The 24452-nt window shown below is 51.9% G+C and overlaps 1 protein-coding gene across 2 annotated transcripts in view; it reads left to right on the forward strand.

Annotated features, from left to right (window-relative positions):
• The window catches only part of Gnao1 (G protein subunit alpha o1), a 155902-nt gene that overhangs the window by 124208 nt on the left and 7242 nt on the right, over positions 1 to 24452 (forward strand). Inside the window, exons 4-8 of one of the 2 annotated variants that reach the window (XM_029480691.1) lie at positions 6580 to 6740; positions 11815 to 11943; positions 12913 to 13042; positions 16586 to 16739; positions 18669 to 22984. In XM_029480691.1, coding sequence (XP_029336551.1) covers positions 6580 to 6740; positions 11815 to 11943; positions 12913 to 13042; positions 16586 to 16739; positions 18669 to 18856 — 762 coding nt within the window. In that variant the 3' untranslated portion in view covers positions 18857 to 22984. Of the gene's footprint in view, positions 1 to 6579; positions 6741 to 11814; positions 11944 to 12912; positions 13043 to 16585; positions 16740 to 18668; positions 22985 to 24452 lie in introns of those variants that run through there. The other variant, XM_021169561.2, reaches the window with a different exon arrangement.

Here is a 24452-nt window from a genome sequence, read left to right on the forward strand (position 1 = left end):
TTCCCAATCTGTTGGTGGCCTTTTTGTCTTATTGACAGTGTCTTTTGCCTTACAGAAGCTTTTCAATTTTTTGAGGTCTCATTTGTCAATTCTTGATCTTACAGCACAAGCCATTGCTGTTCTGTTTAGGAATTTTTCCCCTGTGCCCATATCTTCAAGGCTTTTCCACACTTTCTCCTCTGTTAATTTCAGTGTCTCTGGTTTTATGTGGAGGTCTTTGATCCACTTAGACTTGAGCTTTGTACAAGGAGATAAGAATGGATCAATTCCCATTCTTCTCCATGATAACAACCAGTTGTGCCAGCACCATTTGTTGAAAATGCTGTCCCTATTGATTGTTTCAACAAGTATTCTAGGGGCTGGTTGAGGTACTCTGGTTGGTTGTAAACTTAATTTGACAATATTAGTCAAACACTCTAAACTTTATATGGGCCAGTAGAATTATCTAGAGCATGTGTGTATGTCTCCAAATCAGAAGATAAGGTCCGCCCCATCCACACTCAGACTGGCTCTAGGAAGGGCGTGTCTTCCTCCTGGGAACCCCGGGTTCTGCTGATAGCAGACAAGAGTGGAAATGTAATGTAGAGGTGGAGAGAACAGCATCAGCAGGAAGGACCTGGCCAGCGGCAGAGGAAGGTGGCCTGCCTCCTGCTAGAAGCTGGCCCTTGCTGTGCCTACTGCATTCCGGCCCAGGCAGGATCCCACGACATCTCTAGCGATGGTAGCTCCACAAGTGTCCATAATGTCCAGGAGGCCAGACCTGGCATCTTCATTTTCTCAGGCAGCTGTAACCTCAGTCACCACAGACTGGGTGACCTCATGCAGCAGACGTGTGTTTCTCACAATTCTGGAGGCTGGGAGTTCCAAAGTCAAGATGCTGGCAGATCTCTCAGTCTGTGAGGGCCCGCTTCCTGGTTTACAGACAGTCTTCTTGCTCTATCCTTGTTCCACATGGTAGGAGGGGTAAGGGCTTCCCTCTCGGGTCTCTTGGAAGGACATTAATCCCATTCCTGAAGCTTGGAAACCCAGTCATACCTGTGTGGTGAGTCCTACACCATCATCCTGGGAGTTGAGATTTCAACAGAGGCGTTTGGGAGAACACAAACATTTGGACTGCGGCACCTCATGAGTCTACCCCAAGGATAGGTCTATGCTTTACCAGACTTTATTTTCTCTGGGCGCAGCACATCTGTTCACATCTGTGACCAGCAGGATGGAACAGTGCTGTGGAGCCATATTGGGAAAACAAGAAAACAAACAAAAAAATTGCTGAAGAGTGATCTTGTTTTAGGAGGAAGCCTAGACAAGATCGTGGTTGGGGTGAGCCCCATTCCCCAGGGCCTGAGGGCAACCATGTATGGCTAGGGCCAGTCAATTGGGGGAGCAGAGAGTCTGAAGATAGGCAGGTGGATGCACTTAATGGGACATGATGACGATGTCAGAACTTAGGAACAATGGGAAATGATCCAAGAATACAAACAGGGAGAACATAAGCTATTCAGAAACAAACAGCTCATAAGCACTCACATTAGGTTTGGTTGTGAATGCTCTGAAAACAGTTGTTGAAATATGACAGAGATTTTGTTTTAAAATTAAAAACTAGACCGTTGACATGATGTTAGCACAACTTGCATGCAGTTGTTAGGACCTGGGTTCTTTTCAGATCGCTGTGCCATCTTTCCTGGGTGATGATACCACCCAGCTGCCGGAGCTCCAGCCGCCACGTCGGGAGTTCTGAGCACTAGGAAGGCAAGGGGGAAGGTGAGGAAAAGGTGTCCCTTCTGATTATTACTTCTTCATTCATTCATTCATGGACAGCGCTAGGAAGTGCGATGTGGGACTCATGGTTTGGTTAAGAGTCTACCACTGTAATCGCTTCTCGGCCTTTTGGCTAAGATCAAGTGAAGAGTCTACCACTGCGCTGCTTCCTCGGCCTCGTGGATGGCGTCTTTATTTACTTGAAAACCTTATCTATCTATCTATTTATTTATTTATTTATTTAGTGTACAGAGAAGAGGGGAACTTAGCATGTCTGTGGATATCAGAGAGTAGGAGTCTCCTTCCACAATGTGGGTGGGTCCCAGAGATCAAACACAGGTGGAAGACACTGGGCCTTTACCCACGGAGCCATTTTTATTGGCCCTGGATCTTTTCTTTAAAATGGTAGCTTCTTGTTCTGCTTGAGCCTACTTCTGTTGGGGAATGTGTTGAGTGATCATCCTAACTGCTTGAATCATTAAGATGGGCACCCTTTTAGTTGTATGCCATTGTGCCCAGATAAAAATTTGGTTCTGCTGGGCATTGGTGGTGCACACCCTTAATCCCAGCACTTTGGAGGCAGAAGCGGGAGGATCTCTTAAGTTTGAGGCTAGCCTGGTCTACAAAGTGAGGTCCAGAACAGCCAAGGCTACACAAAGAAACGTTGACTCAAAAACAAACAAACAAACAAAAATAAATGGGGGTTCTTTTTCTAAAGAAGAAGGGAGTCTTGGTGTTAGGGCACTAGTGATCTCTGGCTATGTGGTACCCAGGCTGCAGAGAGCAAGACTGAGGCCACAGGACGCTGATGAGGACACAGGGAAAGAATGCAAGCAGCTGTCCATGGCCTCTGTCTGGCTTCTCTGCCAGGTGGGTAGCATGAGAGGTAACTTCACAGCTAGGGGAGATGAAAGGGGACCAGGGACAGACAGGGGCTAGCATGGGCTCCTCCCTCTCAGCTTCCATGGGGAAGAGGAGAAGTCTGGACCCCTGAGCTGTGTGTGGAGAACCCTAGGACAACCCCTACCACAGCTGCAGGCAGAAAGCATAAAATTCCACATATTCCACATCCCACATCTGGGGACAAGGTAGCTCACAGTTTATCTACTCGCAGACTCTGTGTACTCCTCACATCCTCTACGCTGGATGTGACATGGCTCTGGCTACTCGGATTGGAGAATGATTCTGACCCACCAGAAGCCTTACCTGGCCTGCCCCACAAGCCCCTTGAGTCCTACCCTGTTCTAAATCTGTCAATGCACTGGACTGACAGGCTCCTAGGGAGATAGGGTTTGAGGATCTTGGGAAATCTAGCTAGGTCCACTGGCTGCTCTCACAGGTAGTAAGACAGACCCAGAGAATTCAGAGATGCCCCAAGGGCAGCCAGGCCAGGCAGAACAAGCAGGAGCACATCACTGAGTCCCGAAGGTCCTGCAGCTGTTTTTAGCTTCAGGTGGAGGCTGTTCCCCCTTCTCCACCCACCCCTCCTTGAGTCATTCTGGCTGCCTGGGGCACCAAATGTCCAGACTCATCCATTTTCCAGAATGACTCAGGAAAACCAGGTTGCCTTAGTGAACACCCTCCCCAACCCACCCCCCACGCCCGGGGAGCGGGAATCAGGTGTTTTTAGAGACCCAGGTGTTTGGAACACTGTCCTCAAAGCGCTGTATCTTGGTTAGCATGGTGGGCATGCCCTTCCAGTTTCCTGCCAGGAGTCACTTCCTTCCTGGAGCAAGCAGGAAGAACCCAGAGGGCAACTTTCTCATAAACCTTAGGCAATAGCCAGGCTCTAACAAAGTGAAGATTGACAGCAGGGCTCCAGAGAAGTCTTCACTCACACTTTACACAGAGCCTTCTGTTTGCCACAGACCCTCCAGGTGTTAAGCTTTTTCTTTTGTCCCTCCCATCCCAGAGGATGCCGAGGACTTTCACACCACCCACTTCCTGAACTAGTTAGCTAGAGGGTGTATCTGCTGGTTTGAAAGGGCTCAAAGCATAGCTACACGGGCAAAAATTGGAAAGGCAAGATGCTGGACATTGTCTATTGTCTACCCAGCCTAGGTGAACCCATTAGCTTCCATTCTGACTCTCCACTGCTCCTTCCGTCTGTCTTCTAGTGACGTGTGTATTGTTAGCCCAGGAATTTTCAAATGGAACAAGCTTACAAGGGTGTGTCCCCTAAGGTCTGTGTCTCTCAACCTGTGATAAAGCCTCTTAAAATACAACCTTGAGAAAGAAACAGAGAAGCAATGTCCCTGGGTCCCTTAACCTCTCAGTAGTCCTGGCGAAACCCATAGGTGCTATGTTACCAAGTGCCACAGCCCTCCCCTAAACTCAGCTACTTGGCTCAGAGACCTGCTATGGGTTCTGCTCTGTGTATGTATCCCAAGTCCACTGCCAGAATGAATGGGAGGGAGCCCAGGCACATTCCTGGTGGTGGCAGAGGCCCAGGACAACCAACAGAAGCAGGCAATATGCATCCTGTTGGAATCCACACACCGCCACCCGTGTCATACTGAGAGCCACGGGAAGTCCTGTTATCTGAGTTTCCCTCTGTTGAGAGAACTCAAATGAGGCACCCAGACAGAGGGGGCTGGACAGATGGCTTAACAGTTGGGAGCACTAGCTATCCCAGGGAACTCGATGCCCTCTGCTGGCCTCCATGGGCACACACGTGGTACACAGATATACATGCAGGTACCTACACACATAAAATTATAATTTTTAGAAAGGAAGTAGGGTCCGGTACAGAGTAAAGAGAAACACTCTCAGAAAGTGCAAGTGGCCACAGAATGATCTGCTGTATCAACCCACACTTCAGACAGCTTCATACTGCTCCTCCTGTCTCTAGAACTGACTGCCTTTCCAGATGGTGTCAACAGACCCATTTGAATCAACTCTAAAAGAGTAAAGAGAGGAGACAGTAGTCTTTGTTCTGTACCAGAAAGTGTTCCTAAGAAGGAATCTTACAAATCTTACAAGGTTTGATCCCTGTCTATCCTTCTCCCATATCTGTCTTTCTCTGAGACAGTCTTGATGTGTGGTCCTGACTGACCTGGAACCACCTGCTTGCCTCACAAAATCTGAGCTTGCAGATAGAGAGGTATCTATCATCATCATCATCATCATCATCATCATCATTATTATCCCAACAGTGCAGAAGGCATGTCTCCTCCACCTATGGCCCATGATTCAGCTCAGCTCAGATCCCATTATCCTGGCCAGTGCCCAGGAGCCCCAGTTGCAGCCCCCGATTTTACAAGCTTCTGGTGAGGAAAGCCCATTCTGAATGACCTGCAAGCCTGCTAATTCCTCACTAGCTAACTAACACTGTAGCTGCATGTTTGGGAAGCGGGAGATGGATTCTGCCTACAGGGAGCAGGGCAGAGGAATGGACAGAAACTGAGGAAGCAGCCAGTCATACTGTTGTCTTAGCTCAGATGATTGTGAAGGTCTAAGCAAGCAGTGTGTGTGTGTGTGTGTGTGTGTGTGTGTGTGTGTGCACTGCTGGCCTTGATAAGCCATACAGAGCTGCTGCTGTGTGCACAGCGGTGGCAACAGAGCAGCCATGTGGCTCCCAAGAGCCTTTGCAACAACAATGTTCATGCGCTTATTCTGAATTCTTATCACCTCTGAAAACGAGTGAGCCCTGCTTGTTCCGTAACTGAAGAGTGGGCTGGAGGAGCCTGTGGACTACCCAGGACTTTCCCTGCGGCTGTCAAGCTCCTTGGTCTCTACTCACATACTCAGCTGTGCCGCTCAGACGAGGGGCAGGAGCGAGCCTGGATGCCACTGGTCATCTCTTTTCCCGCTCCTGGATTGCACAGCAGGCCTGATGGCCACAGAGCACAGAGAACTGAGTACAAATGAGAAAACTTTCACTTTAAGCTGGGCATGGTGGCACACATGGTGTAATCTCAGGACCAAGCTGAGGTAGGAAAGTCATGAGTTCAAGGCCAGCTTGTACTACACAGCAAGACCCAAGTAAAACATTCAAGGGCATGAGTTCTTGTGATTCAGTCAGTATTGACATGAGTTTTAAGCGTCTATGGAAGGGTTAGCTTCACATACCTGTAAGGTATAACTCCACCCAGGTCTAGTCCCTAAGCCAAGAAGAGTTCTCAAATAACCAGACCCTTTCCCAGGTAGAGACAAGTTCCAAGGACTTGCTCCCTCAGATAAGAAAATAGGAAATTACATCTCTAGCCCAAGAAGACATGCTTTAAAATATTATTCCCCTGCCCAAGGGGGAAATAAATCCTGTGCAAAAGCCTCGTTTTCAGACAGATGGAAGTAGAGGTGTTTGGGGACTACAAAGGTCAAGAGCTGAGCCTGACCATGGCGTTTGTTACTCTACACTTGATCTTAGCCAAAAGGCTGAGAAGTGATCATTTGTTACTCTAGAGCAGTGCTTCCCAAACTTCCTAATGCTGCGAACCTTTAACACAGTTTCTCATGTTGTGGTGATCCCAACCATAAAATTGTTTCCATTGCTACTCTGTAAGTGTGGTTTTGCTAACTGTTGTACATTGCGGTGTAAATATCTGTGTTTTCCGATGGTCTTAGACAACTCCCATGGAAGGGTCTTTTGACCCCAATAAAGGAGGCCAGGGCCCACAGCTAGAGAATCTCTTTTCTAGAATTTTCTTGAAGCAGAATGGCCTTGGAGGAAAGTGAGGCCCAAGACCCTAGGCTCCCGGGGCCACTCACATCGCCTGAGCATGCAGGCACTGAGGGGTATCTTGGCCCAGCTACCCTGGTAGACATTGCATTGGAAGCCTCACCAAGGTCTCAGAGCAATGTGTCCCTCTGTCCTTGCAGACGGACTCCAAGATGGTGTGTGACGTGGTGAGTCGTATGGAAGACACTGAACCGTTCTCTGCAGAACTTCTTTCTGCCATGATGCGACTCTGGGGCGACTCAGGGATCCAGGAGTGCTTCAACCGATCTCGGGAGTATCAGCTCAATGACTCTGCCAAATAGTAAGTGCACAGGCAGGCTGGAGGCTGGAGGAGGATGCAGGCACAGGGATGGGAGGCTGGGGGAATGGTGAGAAGGGAAAGATTCTGGCTGGGATACAAACCTCAGGCAGGGGCATCAGGGAGGGGCAAGGACTTTACTTCCTGTGCCCAGGATGAGGAAGAGGTCAGGGAAGGGAGAAAACAAAGAGACGACCACACAGGAAGTTTCTGGAGGACGGAAACCCGGTCACCACCTGTGATGGGTTAAATATGCTTGGCCCATGGGAAGTGGCACCATTAGGAGGTGTGGCCTTGTTGAAGTAGGTGTGGCCTTGTTGGAGGAAGTGTGTACTTGGCCTTTGAGATCCCCTAGTGCTCAAGCTCCACCCTAGTGGAGTACCTCCTAGTGGCTGACTTCAAAGCAAGATGTAGAACTCTCAGCTCTTCCAGTACCATGTCTGCTTGCACACTGCCATGCTTTCTACTATGATGGTAATGGACCAAACCTCTGAAACTGTAAGCCAGCCCCAATTAAATGTCCTTTATAAGAGTTGCCTTGGTCATGGTGTCTCTAGCAGTAAAGCTCTCCTCTCCTGGACCATGTCTGTACCCACAGAGGAGGTTTCAGACTAGCAGGTAAGGTTTATTTCTTCTAAAAAGCCCCAGGCCATAAGTATGAATCGAGAACTATAGAGGAGCCAGGTGTGGTAGAAGACACCTTTAATCCCAACACTCAGAAAACAGAAGCAGGCAGATCGTTGTGAACCAAGGGCCAACCTGGCCTACAGAGAATTCCAGGCCAGCCAGGCTATATAGACAATTCCTATCTTAAACAATCAAAACACATACACAAGAAATGACAACAAAAATATACAGGCAGAAAGCCATGCAGACAGTACCTGTCTTCTGTTTCTAAGAAAAGCATAGACTTGGGCTGAGCTTTAGCTTGAACACTTGTTTAGTACATGATGGACCCCGAGCAGTATTTAACACCACAAAAATAAATTTCTCAAATGTGTGTGAAAATGTTACAAGGAAATTCATTACTTTACATGTTTTTTAAAACTTTGTTTTTTATTTGCTTTACTTTGAGAGGTGGGGTCTTGTATACCCCAGGCTAGCCCCAGACTCTCTGCAGCTGATGATGACCTTGAACTCCTGACCTTCCTAATTCTGCCTCCCAAGTGCTGGTGTCACCACCACTCCCAGATCTCTTCTAGCTTTAAAGTAAAAAATATGAAATAAGTAGTTCTCAGTCAAGAAACAGACTAAATAAGCTAGCATATCTTTGAGTTTTGTGCTGTAACTAGATAACGAGGAAGAAAAGAGGGAGGTTGGGGCAGAGATGATGAAGAGAAATGGGGAGCCGTAAAAGCCACAGCAGAGGAAGTGTCTCGGCCCTTCCTGTGACACCAGGGTGGCAGCCAGCTGAGCTTTGCCACTCCCCATGGGTGGCTCTAGAGTCCTGGAATGATGACACTGGGGTTGTATCTTGGCATTGAGGGTGCCCTAGTTTTTGTAATCTTGTACCCCAGCTTTCCAGAAGAGTTTGCAGTGAGCTGCTGTGGGCTTTACCCAGAGTTGACAGATATGTGTACCCAGTGTTGACGGATATGTGTGACTCACATTGTCCCTGTGCTTCTCAGCCTGGGACCTGGTTCTGGAGTCATTTGTCACTGTCAGCACTAGGGGGTTGTGCTCCAGGCACCCAGAAGCCAGACGTAATGCTAGACATCCTACACTGGACAGGACAGGACAGCCCCAGAACATCTGATGCAAGCTGGTCAACCAGTACAAACACCAATAGTGCTGAGATTAACAAACCATGGTCTCTGGGTAAGTGAGAGCTGCTTGCTCCGGAAGTGGAGGCACGAGGGGAGCCTGGTTTATACAGTGAACCCCTGACTCAATTTAAAAATGTTTAAAAATTTAAAACTGCAATCTGCATTATACTAGTACAGCCAGCCTGACCCAACAGAGCATCCCTCACTAATGACATGTGGGCATTCAAGTGGCTATGATGGCAGCTAACAACCTAGGGACCTGTCTGAATTAGTATCTCCATTGCTGTGAAGAAACAGGGCTGGCCTGCAGTTTCAGAGGTTTAGTCCATTATCATCATGGCAGGAAGAATGGCAGCATGCAGGCAGACATGGTGCTGGAAGAGCTGAGAATTCTACATCTTTATCTGAAGACAGCCATGAGGGACTGGAGTTCATACTGGGCAGAGCTTGAGCATAGACTTCCTCAAAGCCCCACCTCCAACACTTCCTCCAACTAGACCACACCTACTCCAACAAGACCACACCTCCTAATAGTACCACTCCCTATGGGCCAAGCACTTAAACACATGAGTCAGTGCTGGCCATTTCTATTCAGACAACCACAGAACTAGAGTAAGACCAAGAACCTCTTCCCATTTCACACACGTGCATGGGATTGTACAGAGGCAGCTACCTAAGGTAGGTTGTGGCCACCCAGGCCACCAAGCCCTGTGAGTTCTCAGGGACAGCACTGTGAGCAGAGATCCAAACTTCCTCTGCACACTCAGATCATAGGCCTGAGAACGGCCCCCCAAACCAGTCAGCTCCTTCCAGGACCTCCAGGCTAGCCCTGGAGGCTAGAGCTTCACTGCCCACCTGTCCCCTGCTGGTCCCCAGGCTAGGGTTGACGTCTCTTCCAGGAGGACTGTCAGGCCCCAGAGGGCCTACTAGCCTCAGCATGTCTTCTGGAGGTCCACCAAATATTTCTCTGAAACTTTACCATTTTATTAACACTAAAGTAAATCCCTTGCAAAACATCTCAAAAACAGAGTAAGGTATGAAATAAACAGCAGTCCCCTCACACACACACACATACACACACACTTACACACCCATATATACTCATATACACACATACATACTGTCACATTCACACACACATACACATATACACACTTACACACACTCACACACCCATATATACTCACATACACACATACATACTGTCACACTCACACACACATACACATATACACACTTACGCACACTCACATATGCATACATCCTTACACACACATACATAATACCTACATATGCACACACATCCGTTCACACACACACTCATACACACTATCACACACATGCACACACACACACATGCACTGCCTGTCACCATTCCCATCAACTATATTTATATTCTCATCCTGCTTCAGCTAATATTTCCTGACACTTACCTTGAAAAACGGAGTCCAGCTCACCTTCCTTCTTTTCACACACTCCCACCACTTATGGTTTTCTGCTCTGAATCCCCCACCCCCTCTGAGTCCCCCCACCCAGGCGCATTCTCTGGCTCTCCTTTGCCACATTCTCATGGTCATGTGTTCTGTGCTGCCCACCTGGAAGAAAGCTAACAGGAAGATGGAGAGGGAAGACAGATACACAGACTGTTAAGGGTAGAAGGACCTCGGGTGTAGCTTTGCCTTGTCTTGCCTTGCCGTATATCCCACGTTTACCTGGAACGTACTGTATAGCTCAGTCAGGCTTCAGATCTCTCCATTCTTCTGCATCGGCCTCTTGGGTGCTGGGACTGGGATGCTACCACATCTTGCTTTCATAAATGCTATTTGGGGTCCTGTTTTGTGCTTTTAGGAGTTAAACTGTCCCTGATAAGGCTGTGAAATCTCACAGCTCCAGGAGGAGCCATTAATCCCCAATTAATCACCATACCATACCACCCCACCCCAGCCCTGCCCATTGTAGACCCCAGCCAGGCTTGGAGTGGGCCTGTTCCGAGACTGCTGTCCTGGCCATTGCTCTCTTGGTGAGCATAACACTTCTTTACCTTACATGAGACCCTTCCACATCAATCAAGAAAATGTCATATGAACCTGTCTGCAGGCCAATCTTAGGAAGCCTTTTTCTTAATTAAGATTCCCTCTTCCCAAATATGTCCAGGTTTGTGTCAAGTTCAAAAAAACCAACCAGCATACATGGCTTGGGAGGCTTTGATGAGACTCAGTCAACATAAAGTGAGACCAGGGGCCAGCTTGTATGTTCAGAGGATGTTATCCCTCTGAGGTAGGAGTAGCAAGACAAAGGAAAGGGTCCCCCAGGCCTGGTGTCCAACAGGATCATGGAGATTAGCCTGAAAGAATTGGCTATTAGTAGCTGTGGACAAGGAGAGTCGGCCACCTGAGGACTGAACATAAAACCTTCCCAGATATACTCTGGCCTTCTAAGGTGGGTCCAATATCACAGACCTGTTCTGCTGCCTCAGCTTCTTCCCTTCCATTGAGAGCATTTGGAGAGCCCTGATCCCAACGATCCAGGTTCCAGGGAGGTCCTACCACTGCTTGCCTGAGGTAGACACGCCCCCCCCATCCCCACTTACAAAAGCATCAAATGCAAAGAGGCACACAGACCTCTTAGTAAAAAAGAAGAAAGTATCAGATGGTAGGTAGATGCGCAGAGCCTCTCAAAGTGCCATAGAGCTCTAAGAAGGAAGACTCTGGAGACGTGGGACTGTCCTGCACTGAGCCTCAGATTTGTTAATGTGTCAAGCAGTACATTTGGCACAGAGAAAGCGAAGATGGAACATGAATGAATACATGTAAAGAATAGAGCCTAGGACTGGAGGGGTGGTTAAGAGCACTGGCTGTCCTTCCAGAGGACACAGGTTCAATTCCCAGCACTTACATAACAGCTTACAACTGTCTGTGACTCGAGTTCCAGGGGAGCTGAGACCCTCTCTGGCCTCTGTGGTACACATGCATGTGGTGCACATGCAGATAAAACATTCACATACTGTAAAAGGAAACATATTCAAAAGAGTAGATGCTCCCTATTGGCCATTCTTATTTTTAAATGAAGACATAACAGCACTGTGCTGTGAACTTGGTAGTCTCATTTGCTGGGTCTGTGTGCCCAGCTCCTTTGAGTCTGAATAAGAGGACCTTCGAGAGACTAAGACCCTCAGGCTCTCTCTTGCTTGTCCCCACATCCATTGATACCACAGTCAACCTTGCAAAGGCTATGGCTGATATCAGACTCTAAAGGTAGTGAGCCTAGACCAGGGCCCGGGTCCATGGACTCTTGTATGTTGTCACCCCCAGCTACCTGGACAGCCTGGATCGGATTGGAGCCGGTGACTACCAGCCCACTGAGCAGGACATCCTCCGAACCAGAGTCAAAACAACTGGCATTGTAGAAACCCACTTCACCTTCAAGAACCTCCACTTCAGGTGAGGCCTAAGGAGATAGGGCATGGTGATGGGCCCTGTGGTGGTGGGCCCTGTGGTGATGGGCCCTGTGGTGATGGGCCCTGTGGTCATGGGCCCTGTGGTCATGGGCCCTGTGATCATGGGCCCTGTGGTCATGGGCCCTGTGGTCATGGGCCCTGTGGTCATGGGCCCTGTGGTGGTGGGCCCTGTGGTGGTGGGCCCTGTGGTGATGGGCCCTGTGGTGGTGGGCCTGGTGATGTGGCAGAGAGACGAGGGAATGTTCATGCCCTGCCTCACTTCATCTGGATAGCCAGGTAGTGTCTTGCCTTAAGGATCTTTCTCATTTGGTCAGACAGATACCAGAAGAAGCCCATCTGGGTACTTGATTTCTGCCAAGTTCAAAGGCTAAAAGCAGCAGGTGGCTTGCTTAAGAGCCCCCTGGAAGGGAACATGGCAGTAAGCCTGAACCAGGTGGGTAAGCCCAAGCCATGCCTGGGAGACTAGAGCTCACTATAATCTCAAAGCTAGAGAGGCTGAGAGAGCAGCTCTCCTGCTCACATGCTGGAGAACCTGGAAAGGGCAAGGCCTAAAAGAAAACCACATTTTCCCCAGAAGCAGGCTCTGAGGGCCTAGGAGCAAGGGCCTGAACTGTGCTGCCAGGTTCCAGGACTCTACTGGAGGTTATTGTCTCTCAAGAGTAACCTTAATGTGCTAACTAAGGCCCGGTGACCCATTCTGACTTCCAGGTTTGGTGTCTTGATATCAGGTGAAACTAGGAGACGGAGAGGTGAGGCAGGGCTTTGAGTCAGTCTATTTGAGCACACAGATCAGTCCTGGGACAGGTCTCACAGGTGATGAGAGCTGCCTATAGTCCCCAGGGGCCACGTCCAGTCCCCAGGGTGGCAGTGGCTCATCTGTCAGTCTGCTCCCCACTCTCACCTCTAGCTCTTAGGCGTCCCCGCCCTCACAGCTTTCCCTGACTCCCTGCAGGCTGTTTGACGTCGGGGGCCAGCGATCTGAACGCAAGAAGTGGATCCACTGCTTTGAGGATGTCACGGCCATCATCTTCTGTGTCGCACTCAGCGGCTATGACCAGGTGCTCCACGAGGACGAAACCACGGTGAGTGACCTCAAGTGAAAGCTGGCCATAGACCAAGTCAACAGTCGGAATCCTTGGGCCTCACAGACAGGCTAGGCTGGGCACCCTTGCCTATTCTGTATTGCCAAGGGAGGCCAGTGCGGCAGAAGCAGCTGGGGGCCTCCTGCTGCAGTTTATATACGGATTCACTACAGATAACATATCAGAGTTGGGGTCTTGGCTAGAACGTACCTTGTTAGTAAACAATGGAGTTACAGAGCTGTCAGACCAGAAAAAAAAAAAAAAGCAAATCCTACAAAGGCAGGCTGCAGCCAAGCGCACAACAGAAAGGATGGGTTTCACTTGTTCACTTGTCTGCCCTTTCCGGGGTACTGGCCAGCTGGAGAGGTGTGGGCTGCCTGGCCAAGAAGGACACCAAGGTTGGAAGCATACTGGTAAGTGTGGCTTTGGGCTTTCTCTGCCAAACTCAATGTCTGAGACCTGCCCCCTGACTTGAGAGGGGGCCCTTGCCTGCCTTCCCCTTGGCCTCATCCTGGCTCTGCTGCCCATTGGTATACTACTAAATTCAGGCAGCGACTCTTCTGCCTGGTTCCTGTCATGTGAAAGGCAGATGGTAATAGTGCCAGCCTTGTCTCAGGCTGCTGATCATGGAAGCATTTCTGGCTTAACATTGGCCAGCTTGTGGGTATGTGATCACTGGTGATTGCCATGAGCCAGATACATCCACTGAGCTTATCCCATTCGGAGTTTAAGTCTACGAGTCTGTGGGCCTGTTCACAGAGCTTGGAAAGGGACCGGGCCTCAAGCATGTCCTACTGGGTCATGGGAGACAAGCCTGCTTCTGAAAGTGGGGCTTGTGGCTGTGGGCTCACCATGAGTCTTTGGGATCGGCACCGAGGTTCACTGGAGGGGTTTGTGGTCAGGGTAGTCTTGAACAAGGCCTGTCTTCCTTATGAGTCCGATTTGTTCACCAGCCCAGGCACTGCTGGTGTGTGTGTGTGCAGGGTGTGAATGAGCTCTGGGATATGTGCTGTGAGGGAACTTTGCTGGTAGAGGAGGACCCGCCGTCTTGAGTGCCTCTGGGCCAAGCTGCTGGTTGGAGGGGTGGGCCGGACTTTTATCACATGGTAGCTGGGATTCAGCGTTGTCACTCGCAGTGGCTGTGGCAGGCAGTGGTCTAGTTCCAAGCCCCAGTGTGGGGTGCGGGAAAACATGCTCTCGACAACTCTTGAACCCCAGACTCTGTGACTATCCTCTCTGTTAGTCATCCTTCTGATTGACTGACCCAGTATGCTCCCCACAACTATGGGCCACTTCTGTGCCACTAGAGCTATTGTGTTCTTGCTCTTGGCCTGCCTTTTCTCCTGGCCACATCTGGAAGTGGATGCTACAGCCAACATGGAACTGAAAATGAGTCAAGGTCAAGGAGCTGGAGGCCAGAGGGTGGGAAACCCTTCCCATGAGAGCATGGCCTCTTCTTTGAGCCCTGCCCTGCCAGAGCCAAGGCCTGGGACTTGAGGCCAGGCTCTCAGTGATTCACAGAGCACGGAGTAGACCTAAGGGAATGTCCAGTGGACACCGAGCCTCATGGCCTAAGGTCTCCAGGTTGGGGGTAGCCATCCCTACCTGCCTCGCTGTAGGCTTCTCACTGGCCCTGAAGCTCTGTCCTCCCATGTTCATCCTGCCCTTACTACTCTCTCAGCCCTTCCCTGGCCGCCAGCTCATTCCCCATTTTCCTTGCTTTCCTCCACAAGGGATGGAGGTAAGGACCTTGGGGAAGGAAACACATATGAGCCAAAGTCAGAAGCAAGCTCTCCCAGCATTCTCCTCCCCCAGGCTGGCCACTGACAGCAGGGAAGAGCACCGAGCCTCCAGGAAACAAGGGTTGCCTTCCAATTGCCAGCAGCAGCTCCTGGGTGTAGTGGTGATGAACTAATACGAGTGCTGTGGAAGTAGCGGTCGTCGGAAGGGGCGGGGTGGGTGGAGATGTGTGTGAGATGGACAATTTGGATTCAGATGGATCCAATCCGAGACCTGGCATCACTTCTGCCAGCTGTGTGACCGTGTATAATCGCCACGCCTTTCTCAGTCTGGGCTGTGGGGCGATGGTGGTAAGACTGCCTTATGGGCTAAGAGCTGGAAATGCTGTCTGCGCAGACACCTCTCAGTAAAAGACAGTTCTACTCCCGTATCCAGATGATGTAGCCAGGGGACAGGTGGTAGCATAAGGATGCTCTTCCCAGGAGAGGCAAGATGTAGGCACCAATTACCCAGTCCTCAGCCTTCCCCGAAGCCAGCTCTGCACTTCCCTCTCTGGCCGGTGGGGAAAGGTGGAAAGACAAAGATGTCTGGAGGCAGCTCCTGGAGCTAGGCCAGGAAGGCCCCGCGGCTAGTGGCTGCCCACCACCGGACCAGCCACCCTGCCCGCTGCACCCTGGGACCCCGCGGGCTCATCTTGTCCTCGTACCTGCTCTCGGCGCCACCCAGCCAGGCCACAGGCTGCCACAGCTTCTCCACCACTCCTGCCACGAGCGCCTGCAGGGCCTTTTCTTACCAAAGCAAGGCCAAAACCATGGGCAGATTCTGAGAGACCCTCCAAGCCCGGCAGGTATGAAGCGCCTCCCTCTGATCAAACGTGAGCTAAGAGTTGAAAGCAGCAGGTTCTCAGGGCCCCGCTGGGTGACTTTGCTGTGAATGCCGGCCCCAGGCCTGTGCTCCATGCTGGCTTGTGAGCTGAGGCCGATCTCCACACACAGGTCCCCTTCCTTCCCAGCCGCACAGCGCCCGCCACTGTGGGTGCCTCGCACAGCTGCCCTGGATTTCCTGGGTCTGAGACCGATTGGATCAATTTTTCAGGATTGCTCTTTTTTCTTCTCTTGTGCTTGCCATTGAGTTTTTAGCTTCCTTTCAGTTTTAATCTATTTTGCTGAGTTTCTTCTTGGGGCTCTCCTGGCCCCTCTTCTGAGAAGCCAGCCCCCAACTCCCAGCTTTCCCAGAGAGAGCTTCCCTCAGCCCAGCCATAGCCCATTCATCCAACAAAGTCACCCAACCAACCAAGGCCACAGCAACATCACCCCCGAGACGCTGTCCCCCTGGTATCTGCTTCCAACTCGGGATTAATTCGAGGACCTCGCTCCTCGGTTAATGTTGTTCAACTGAATGCGTGCACCCTCCTGACCTCGCTGGCAAAAATGAATGAGACCCCAGTAGAGAAGTCTGCATGACCCACAATTTCGTGTAGACATGTTGGATGGTGGTTGCACCCCTGTCCTCTACGTGCATGGTGCATGTCCTCTCCAGGGACTGCAGCCTCTGCGGTGTCCTCGCCACCTTGCCCAGGCCAGCTCTCTCTGAAAGGGACAGCACTCCTGACCCACCCCGGCTCCAACCAAACCTGCCTGTGTGTGGAATGAATCAGGGACATGTCCTGTTTGTCTCTGTCCCCAGTAATGCACTAAGAGCATTGGTGGCCCAATCCCTCTGCTTGTCTCACTGTGTCCTAGCCACAGTAGGTCAGGGTGCTGGGCACGGCCAGCCCTCACCTGTATCTCCACTCTGTTGCAGAACCGCATGCACGAATCCCTGAAGCTCTTTGACAGCATCTGCAACAACAAGTGGTTCACAGACACATCTATCATCCTGTTTCTCAACAAGAAGGACATATTTGAGGAGAAGATCAAGAAGTCCCCACTCACCATCTGCTTTCCTGAATACACAGGTAGAGCCCTCCTCGCCCCACACAGCCCCTTGCGGCTATGGGCCAGCCAGGGGAACAGGTGCCTTTGCTGTGCTCAAGTGTATCCCGAGTGCCCTGCAAAATCCACCCCCGAAGGCCTGTACTAGAGCCAGGCAGCTAGGGCCTGGGCCCCTGGCTTGTTACATCTCCATCTCCTGTGTAATATTAACAAACCCAGGGAGCTCAAGTGAGGCAGCTATAAGCAGAGCACGCATGCACAGTGGGAACCCACATCATCAAAGGGACAACAAGCCTGGTCTTAGAGTAAGGTAGCCAAGCAGGGTCTATCCCTACTTAGCCCCTGGAGAGTGGCCTAGGCAGGCCACAGCCTTTCAGATTGGTTTCTTTGTCCATGAGATGGGGGCTGTCATGTGGCTATCTCCCCCAACTCCTGCAGGTTTGCCATAAGGGTGAAAGAGGCTCATGACTATGCAAACTATGTAGTCTGTGATCACTGCAATTTGATGTCACTACTACGATCACAATGATAAACAGCTATTCTAACAGCACCACCCACGTAAGTGACCACAAGACTGACATTGCCCATTGGCTGGGACAGACTCTGGCAAGCAGCAGGCCCTTGTCTATACTGAGGAAAGTACAGGGACAAGAGGCCAGCTATCAGTGACCAGGGACCCTGTGGGAGCTTCAAGACTGGCAGCACAATCAAGTGGGCTGTAGTATGCCCAGGACAAGCCAGTCCTTGTCAGCTGTTCTCAGGTGGCCAGGCCGTGGAGGACACAGATGCTGGCAACATGGGCCTGTGGGTCATGGCCTGAGGTCAGGCAAGCAGCACAGTATTCTACCCCCTGCCCTTTCTACACTCACTTCTCAAAATCAGGCCAGTAGGTCAGTAGGCAAGGACCCCAAGAATATTCAGCTGAGGAGAACAGGGCTCAGCCCCCCTCACCAGCCAGATTCTTCTCCAGCTTTAAGATGGCCTGTGAGACACCCCCCCCTTGTGTGCTGTCACCAAGATCAGTTTGAATCAAGACAGGAGGGGACCCTAACTGAACAGAGACCAGCCTAACTTCCAGCCCTGATTTAACAAACAGCATGGTCTGTTAGATGCTCAGGACCAGACCTGTGGCCTACACACATGCCTGAGATGGCTGGGACTCCTTCAGATTTGTCACCCCAGCTCTGCATCGTGGCGCAAACCCCAGTCCTCGTCCAGCTCTCTCCTTAGCAAGAGGTCCTAGTGTGGACGATGCTAGCCCTAGATTCTTGGAAGCTGGGGCGGTGAGGGGAGAGCTTCCATGCAAAGTTGAAGTCTTACTCATCTTCTCTTCTTCCCAGCCAGCACTTTCTCCCAAACATCCTCTCCCTGGACGCAGATTAGTGCAGGGACACCTTGGAAGACTGTGAGCAAGTCAGCTCTCAGTTGTCTGAAGGAAACAGGACAGTTGCAAGGAGAGGGGAAGAAGCCCACAGGTCCTCATAGTTAGGCAGAGTACATCATCCTCCTGTCGTATCCATAGTGTCAGGAGGGTCCTTGCCCTCTCTGCAGTCTCACAAGCATACAGAGAGGCAAACCTGCTTAAAGCTAGGCATCCATCCCCCACCTGCAGCTTATGGTGAAACAGAATTTGCATCTGGAGTCAGTAGGCAGTGTGAGAAGAACACAGCTTCCCAGACAGTCCTCACCCTCGGACAGCAAGTCACTGGGATATAGTGCATACTGCTGCTTCCTAAGGTGACCTCTGCTCTAAGTCTCCACCATCAGCTGGCTGGCATGAGCCACTGTTGCTGGAGCTGCACCCATAGGCTTCCTACTCTGTTGCTTTCTAGTGGTCCTGAGGAGGCTTTTGGCACCTGCTCCATGGCTGCTGGCCTGACACACAATGACACAATGGCCAGTCCAGGACTTGGGTACCTCACCTCACTGACCGCTCCTGTTTAATCTTGCAGGCCCCAATGCCTTCACAGAAGCTGTGGCTCACATCCAAGGGCAGTATGAGAGTAAGAATAAGTCAGCTCACAAGGAAGTCTACAGCCATGTCACCTGTGCCACGGACACCAACAACATCCAATTCGTCTTTGATGCCGTGACAGATGTCATCATCGCCAAAAACCTACGGGGCTGTGGACTCTACTGAGCCCTGGCCTCCTTCCCAGCCTGCCACTCACTCCTCCCCTGGACCCAGAGCTCTGTCACTGCTCAGATGCCCTGTTAACTGAAGAAAACCTGAGGCTGGCCTGGGGGGGCAGGAGGAGGCATCCTTTGAGCACCCAACTTCAGCCTCATGACACGTGGGAACAGGGTTGGGCAGAGGTGTGGAACAGCACAAGGCCAGAGACCACGGCATGCCACTTGGGTGCTGCTCACTGGTCAGCTGTGTGTCTTACACAGAGGCCGAGTGGGCAACACTGCCATCTGATTCAGAATGGGCATGTCCTGTCCTCTGTACCTCCTATTCAGTGTCCTGATTTCTCTTCCACCTTGGTGATAGGGTGGCTGGCAGGATGGCCCCATGGAAGGTGCTGCTTGATTAGGGGATAGTCGATGGCATCTCTCAGCGGTCCTCAGGGTCTGTTTGGTAGAGGGTGGTTTCGTCGACAAAAGCCAACATGGAATCAGGCTACTTTTGGGGCTCAAAGACTCAGACTTTGGGGAGGGGTTCCCTCCTCCTTCACTTTGGATCTTGGCCCCTCTCTGGTCATCTTCCCTTGCCCTTGGGCTCCCTAGGATACTCAGCCCTGACTCCCATGGGGTTGGGAATATTCCTTAAGACTGGCTGACTGCAAAGGTGCACTGATGGAGAAACATCCCTGTGCTACAGAATTGGGTGGGGGGAACAGCTGAGGGGGCAGGCAGCTCTTTCCTGATAGTCTGATGACAAGCCCTGAGAATGCCATCTGCTGGCTCCACTCACACGGGCTCAACTGTCCTGGGTGACAGTGACTAGCCAGGCCACAGGCTGCAGGTCACAGACAGAGCAGGCAGCAGCCTTGCAACTGCAGATTACTTAGGCAGAAGCATAGGGGCCTCATGAGCCAGGTCCTGTAGCCAGTGCTCTGCTTTACTCCAGCCTCGGTCGGGAAGTTGAAAGCCCTTGGTGTATTCCTGGGCTCAGGAGTGTAAACCAACTCAGACATGCAGCCAGCCCCCTAGGTGGGTAAACGACCTAGGGACCTAGGGAGAGCCTTTGCTGCAGAGATTTCTAAGCAAAACGGTGTGGTGGAGCTTTGGCAACCCTAGCCCCAGCTGACTTTGGACAGTCAGCATATGTCCCTGCCATCCCTAGACATCTCCAGTCAGCTGGTACCACAGCCAGTGGTTCAGACAGGTTTGAATGCTCACGTGACAGGCTGTACTGATGCAGATGTGCTCCCGGGCAGTCGGGAAAGGTCTACGGGTCTCTGCCGTCCTCAAGCCCTGTATTTTCCTGCCCTCCACTCTGAGCCCTGCTCCATCACAGGCCAGGAGGACCCTGGCCCTCTTTCATAGTCCCTGTGACCTTGCCACCAGCTCCGGCCTCTTTGGTTCCAACAAGAACAGAACTGTGAGTAGTCTAGGGAAGCATGGGACCTTCTCCAGTGCCAAATGCTTGTAGGGGTCCTCTGGGAGTTCACTCCCCATCTTGGTGATCCTCTGGGGAGCCCACCCCAGTCTGGTTGCCTCACCCTTCCCCCTCTACCCATATTTTTCTACATCTCCATAGTTCTAGGACCCTGTGCCATGTACTGGGATAACAGAGAACAGCCTGGAGACCACGGTCTCAGTGATGGCCTCGTGTGATCGCGAAGACCAGTTCAGACCCTGGGCCAACAGCAGTTATTTCTCTGCAGCACCCCTGGGTGTGGCCACCTGTGTCGACAGGCTGTAACCCCAAGTTTAAAAGCACCTGCGGTCAAGGGATGTTGGCCAAGCCCCATCTTTTAGGACCATTTCCAGGAAGGTAGAAATCAGCACCCCTAACAATCCCCCTATGGCTCCCATTCCCCAAGTGGCCCCTCCAAATCACTGCAACACAGTGGCCAGAGCCCTCAGCTAGAATCAGGGCCTGTACCCAGCCTCCCCACTTCTGTCCCCAAGACTGCCTTCTGCTCGACCTACTGTGTTCAGCCTAGTGTCACCACTGTCAGCCTCAGGTAGCAAGGTCTCAGGCTGTCTACTCTAAGCCTTTAAGAACATGGTCCACAGGGAAAGCTGTCCTGTCTCCCACCCATGTCGTCACCAGCAGCACTACCATGGGGGGGACAAGCGTGTGTGACAAGTGAATCTTGGCTCCGCCGTGGCTTTGGGTATGGGGGAAGTGCTGAAAGTGACCAGATCAGGGGAATGGCCCATATGTGCAGTGGCCATGTCCCCAGAGGGGCCATGCTGTAGTGTCTGAGTAGTCTTAACTCAGCAGGCCAGGAGCCAGTTCCCAGGAAGAGTGCCTTCACCGTATTCGTGGAACCGTGCCTGTTGCCTAGGTGCCTGTGGGCAAATCCTGTGCCCTGTGCCAATGTCCATTCTAAGAATCTGCCCTTTAAGCATAGGTAGAGGCTTCTGAGCCTCTGGGCTGAGCTGTAGAGGGTGCTGGTGAACTCTGGGCTGGGCTGTGGAGGGTGCTGGTGGACTCTGGGCTGAGCCGTGGAGGGTGCTGGTAGACTCTGGGCTGAGTTGTGGAGGGTGCTGGTGGACTCTGGGCTGAGCCGTGGAGGGTGCTGGTGGACTCTGGGCTGAGTTGTGGAGGGTGCTGGTGGACTCTGGGCTGGGCTGTGGAGGGTGCTGGTGGACTCTGGGCTGAGTTGTGGAGGGTGCTGGTGGACTCTGGGCTGAGTTGTGGAGGGTGCTGGTGGACTCTGGGCTGAGTTGTGGAGGGTGCTGGTGGACTCTGGGCTGGGCTGTGGAGGGTGCTGGTGGACTCTGGGCTGGGCCGTGGAGGGTGCTGGTGGACTCTGGTGTGGGAATGGGGATGGATTCCTCCCAGTCTGACCCACTCATTAGTTGAACTTGCCTTCAGCCCCTCGCGATCCCTTCTGTGGATGGAGCCCCTAGACCCTGGTGCCCTGTTCCCTTGTCCCCTCTTGTACCGTGCAGAGCACCACCATCATTTCAGCCTTGCAGCCCAGGCCCACACCCTGCTGTTGGGAACTGGAGGCATCTGACCTGTGTGGTCTGTACTGGATATCACTGAGTGCCCTGTTCAACCCCATACCCAGGCTGTCTCTCAGGTTGACAGTGCTTCACCCCAGCCCTTGCCCTATGCAGAAAGTACTGCTGCAAGAGATGTACCTGTGGTTCCCACGTACTACATGCTACAGCCAGTGACCTGAGGGCAGGGTTCACCTCACACTCCTCCTGACCCTCTCCCCATCTCCATCTGACCCAGCCTCTTGACACAGAGATCCAGCACACCTAGGAGAGACTCATGAACCCTCCTGACCCAGTAGTAGCCTGTTACCTTCTTCTGAAGATCCTGGGGGCACAGAACATCTTCTAACTGCCACCCCCTTTTTCTGGGCCTCCTGGTAAGCTCCAGGTATAGCCCCATAGCTCTGAGGAATCCAGTCCTGAGGCTCCACCTCCACTGTAACTGAGCTCCTGGAGGCAAGCACCTTCCAGGCTGCTGATCCCATCAGGCTACAAGCTAAAGAAAGTCCCAGCATCCCAAAGAACAGGGCCAGGGGTGTAAGCAGGCTTCCCCACACCCCACCACTCAGGAGAGCCTTGTACTCATCTGCTTAAAGAATGGGACTCAGGCTCACAGATGCCACCCCATGCCAGATAATGGCCATGTCAAGGAGGGAACAGGTAAAAGAAAACCAGAAATAATGGCCCATCCAAAGTCCTGAGCCCTCTAGGCAGAGTGCAGTACCCTATGACAGGCAGCTTTCTTCTCTTCCCCAGGCACAAAAGGCCACCAGCAGAAACAGTGCCCTTCCCAGCAGCCCCCAGGCCCTCCCCTCCCCTTAGCCTCCTGCACCAGCCACAGTTGTCTGCCCAGCATGGACAGCAGCCCCCAACTCCTGGTGTTCTCCCTGACTTCTGACTTGACCCCTGTGGCTGATGTGCACACACCCTTCAAGTCCCAGGCCAGAGGCCGGGCACCCCACATTCCCCTTAGCAGAGCCTTCTTAGGTGCACCCACCCCACCTCTTGACCCATCACCATCACCTACCCTCATTAACTGTAATTTTGTAAGAAGAGTGACTTGCTGGTTAATAAATACCTAGTTACTGTAATAATTTATTGGCTGCCATAATGTATTTATTAGTCACCCACCATTAATAAAAAGTGCCAGCTCTTTCTAGCATGAGTGTGATGTGTTGTGTCAGTGCCAGATAAGCCCACACGACAGGTTCTCACTGTCTCAGGACTGTGGGCAACCTAGTAGAGTTGCCACAGCGCTGCTGGGCGAGCTGGCCACCCTTCTCCTGCCCAGCTTGCTAAGGGCAGAAGGCAAATCTGCCCTGTGCTAAGCTGCTTCCCAGGCCCAGCGCCCTAGTAGACTACTCCCTGGTGTCTCAAGATAGCTAGGAGTCCGTGCTGATCACTGGGACATGGTTTCCTGCTGTCCTCAACTCTGCTGCTATGTGGGCAGGGGAGGACTGGGGCTATATCCAAAGGCTCCGTGCAAAGGCAGTAGCAGGCAGGTGGCTGCTGACCATCTGTGACCCTGACTTCTCTCTCTGTTTTTGCAAATGGTGGTGTGTGATATGAATGTACCTGGTATCTGTTTCCTCCTGGAAGTACAAGCCCTGTGCTCTGGGCACGGTAGTAATGGGCTCTTGAAGGACGGCTGTCAGGCTGAGCGTGGAAAGTCTCAGTACCGGCGTGTGCTCCCCCACCGATAGCTCCCCTTCTCATGGCCCTCCCAGAGTTCCGTCCAGGCCTGCTGCGTACCCTGACCCTGCAGAGCAGATCTCTGTACATCCTCCGACCCCAGAACCTCTGCTAATCTGTGCGGCTCCCAGAACCTCAGACCTTGGGAATACCTGCGGTCACTGTGTTAATAGACTCTAGGTGGATAACAGTGTTGGGGTAGGGACTGTGGTGGGCAGACTCAGCAGGCAGGGATCCCAGGAGCCTTGGTGACCTGCTCTTGGGTCCTCCAAACCTAAGCATTAGCGACCCTTAAGGATCCTTCAGCCCTGTCCATAGGCAAGTGGCCCCCAGCTGTAGCTTGTTTAACTCTGGTGACCCATCTGTGAGTTCCTCCTGGTCCTCCGCATTCCCATTGTCTGCAGTATGCCCACGGTGATCTCTAGACTCGGCAGTGGTGGGGAACCAGGGGCAGTGGCATTGAGGACTTGCTTCTGGCTGAGGTTTGGCATTGACAGCCATAGGACACGGTGTCCCTGTGGAGTGGAATGCCTCTTCCTGTTGGATCTTCTGGGTCTCCGAGCTTTCTTACCAGGCTTGCATTGGTTGCCAGTATCACAGTGCTGGGTCCTGAACATGGGGCGACATGGTTCAACCTCCATGAGCAGATTCACCGATGTGGCAGTGAGTCGTGTGTAAAGGACAGGGAGGCTTTATCAAAGAATAAGAATGACGGTCTCTGGGTTTGCTTAGCAGAATCAAAGGACGGTAATTCATGATATATTCAAGAGGCACAATATTTTTTTTCTGTTGCCCAGGGGATGTGGGAAGCAGCTGAGAACTTGGGTTGTGCACCCCCACAATACCATCAACCCTCAGGGCTCAGTGCACACCTCTGTTTCTTGCAGGGGGAAGGGATGAAAGCCAGAGCCTCCAGC

The sequence above is a fragment of the Mus caroli genome, chromosome 8, assembly GCF_900094665.2.
Source record: "Mus caroli chromosome 8, CAROLI_EIJ_v1.1, whole genome shotgun sequence".
Lineage (NCBI taxonomy): Eukaryota > Metazoa > Chordata > Mammalia > Rodentia > Muridae > Mus > Mus caroli.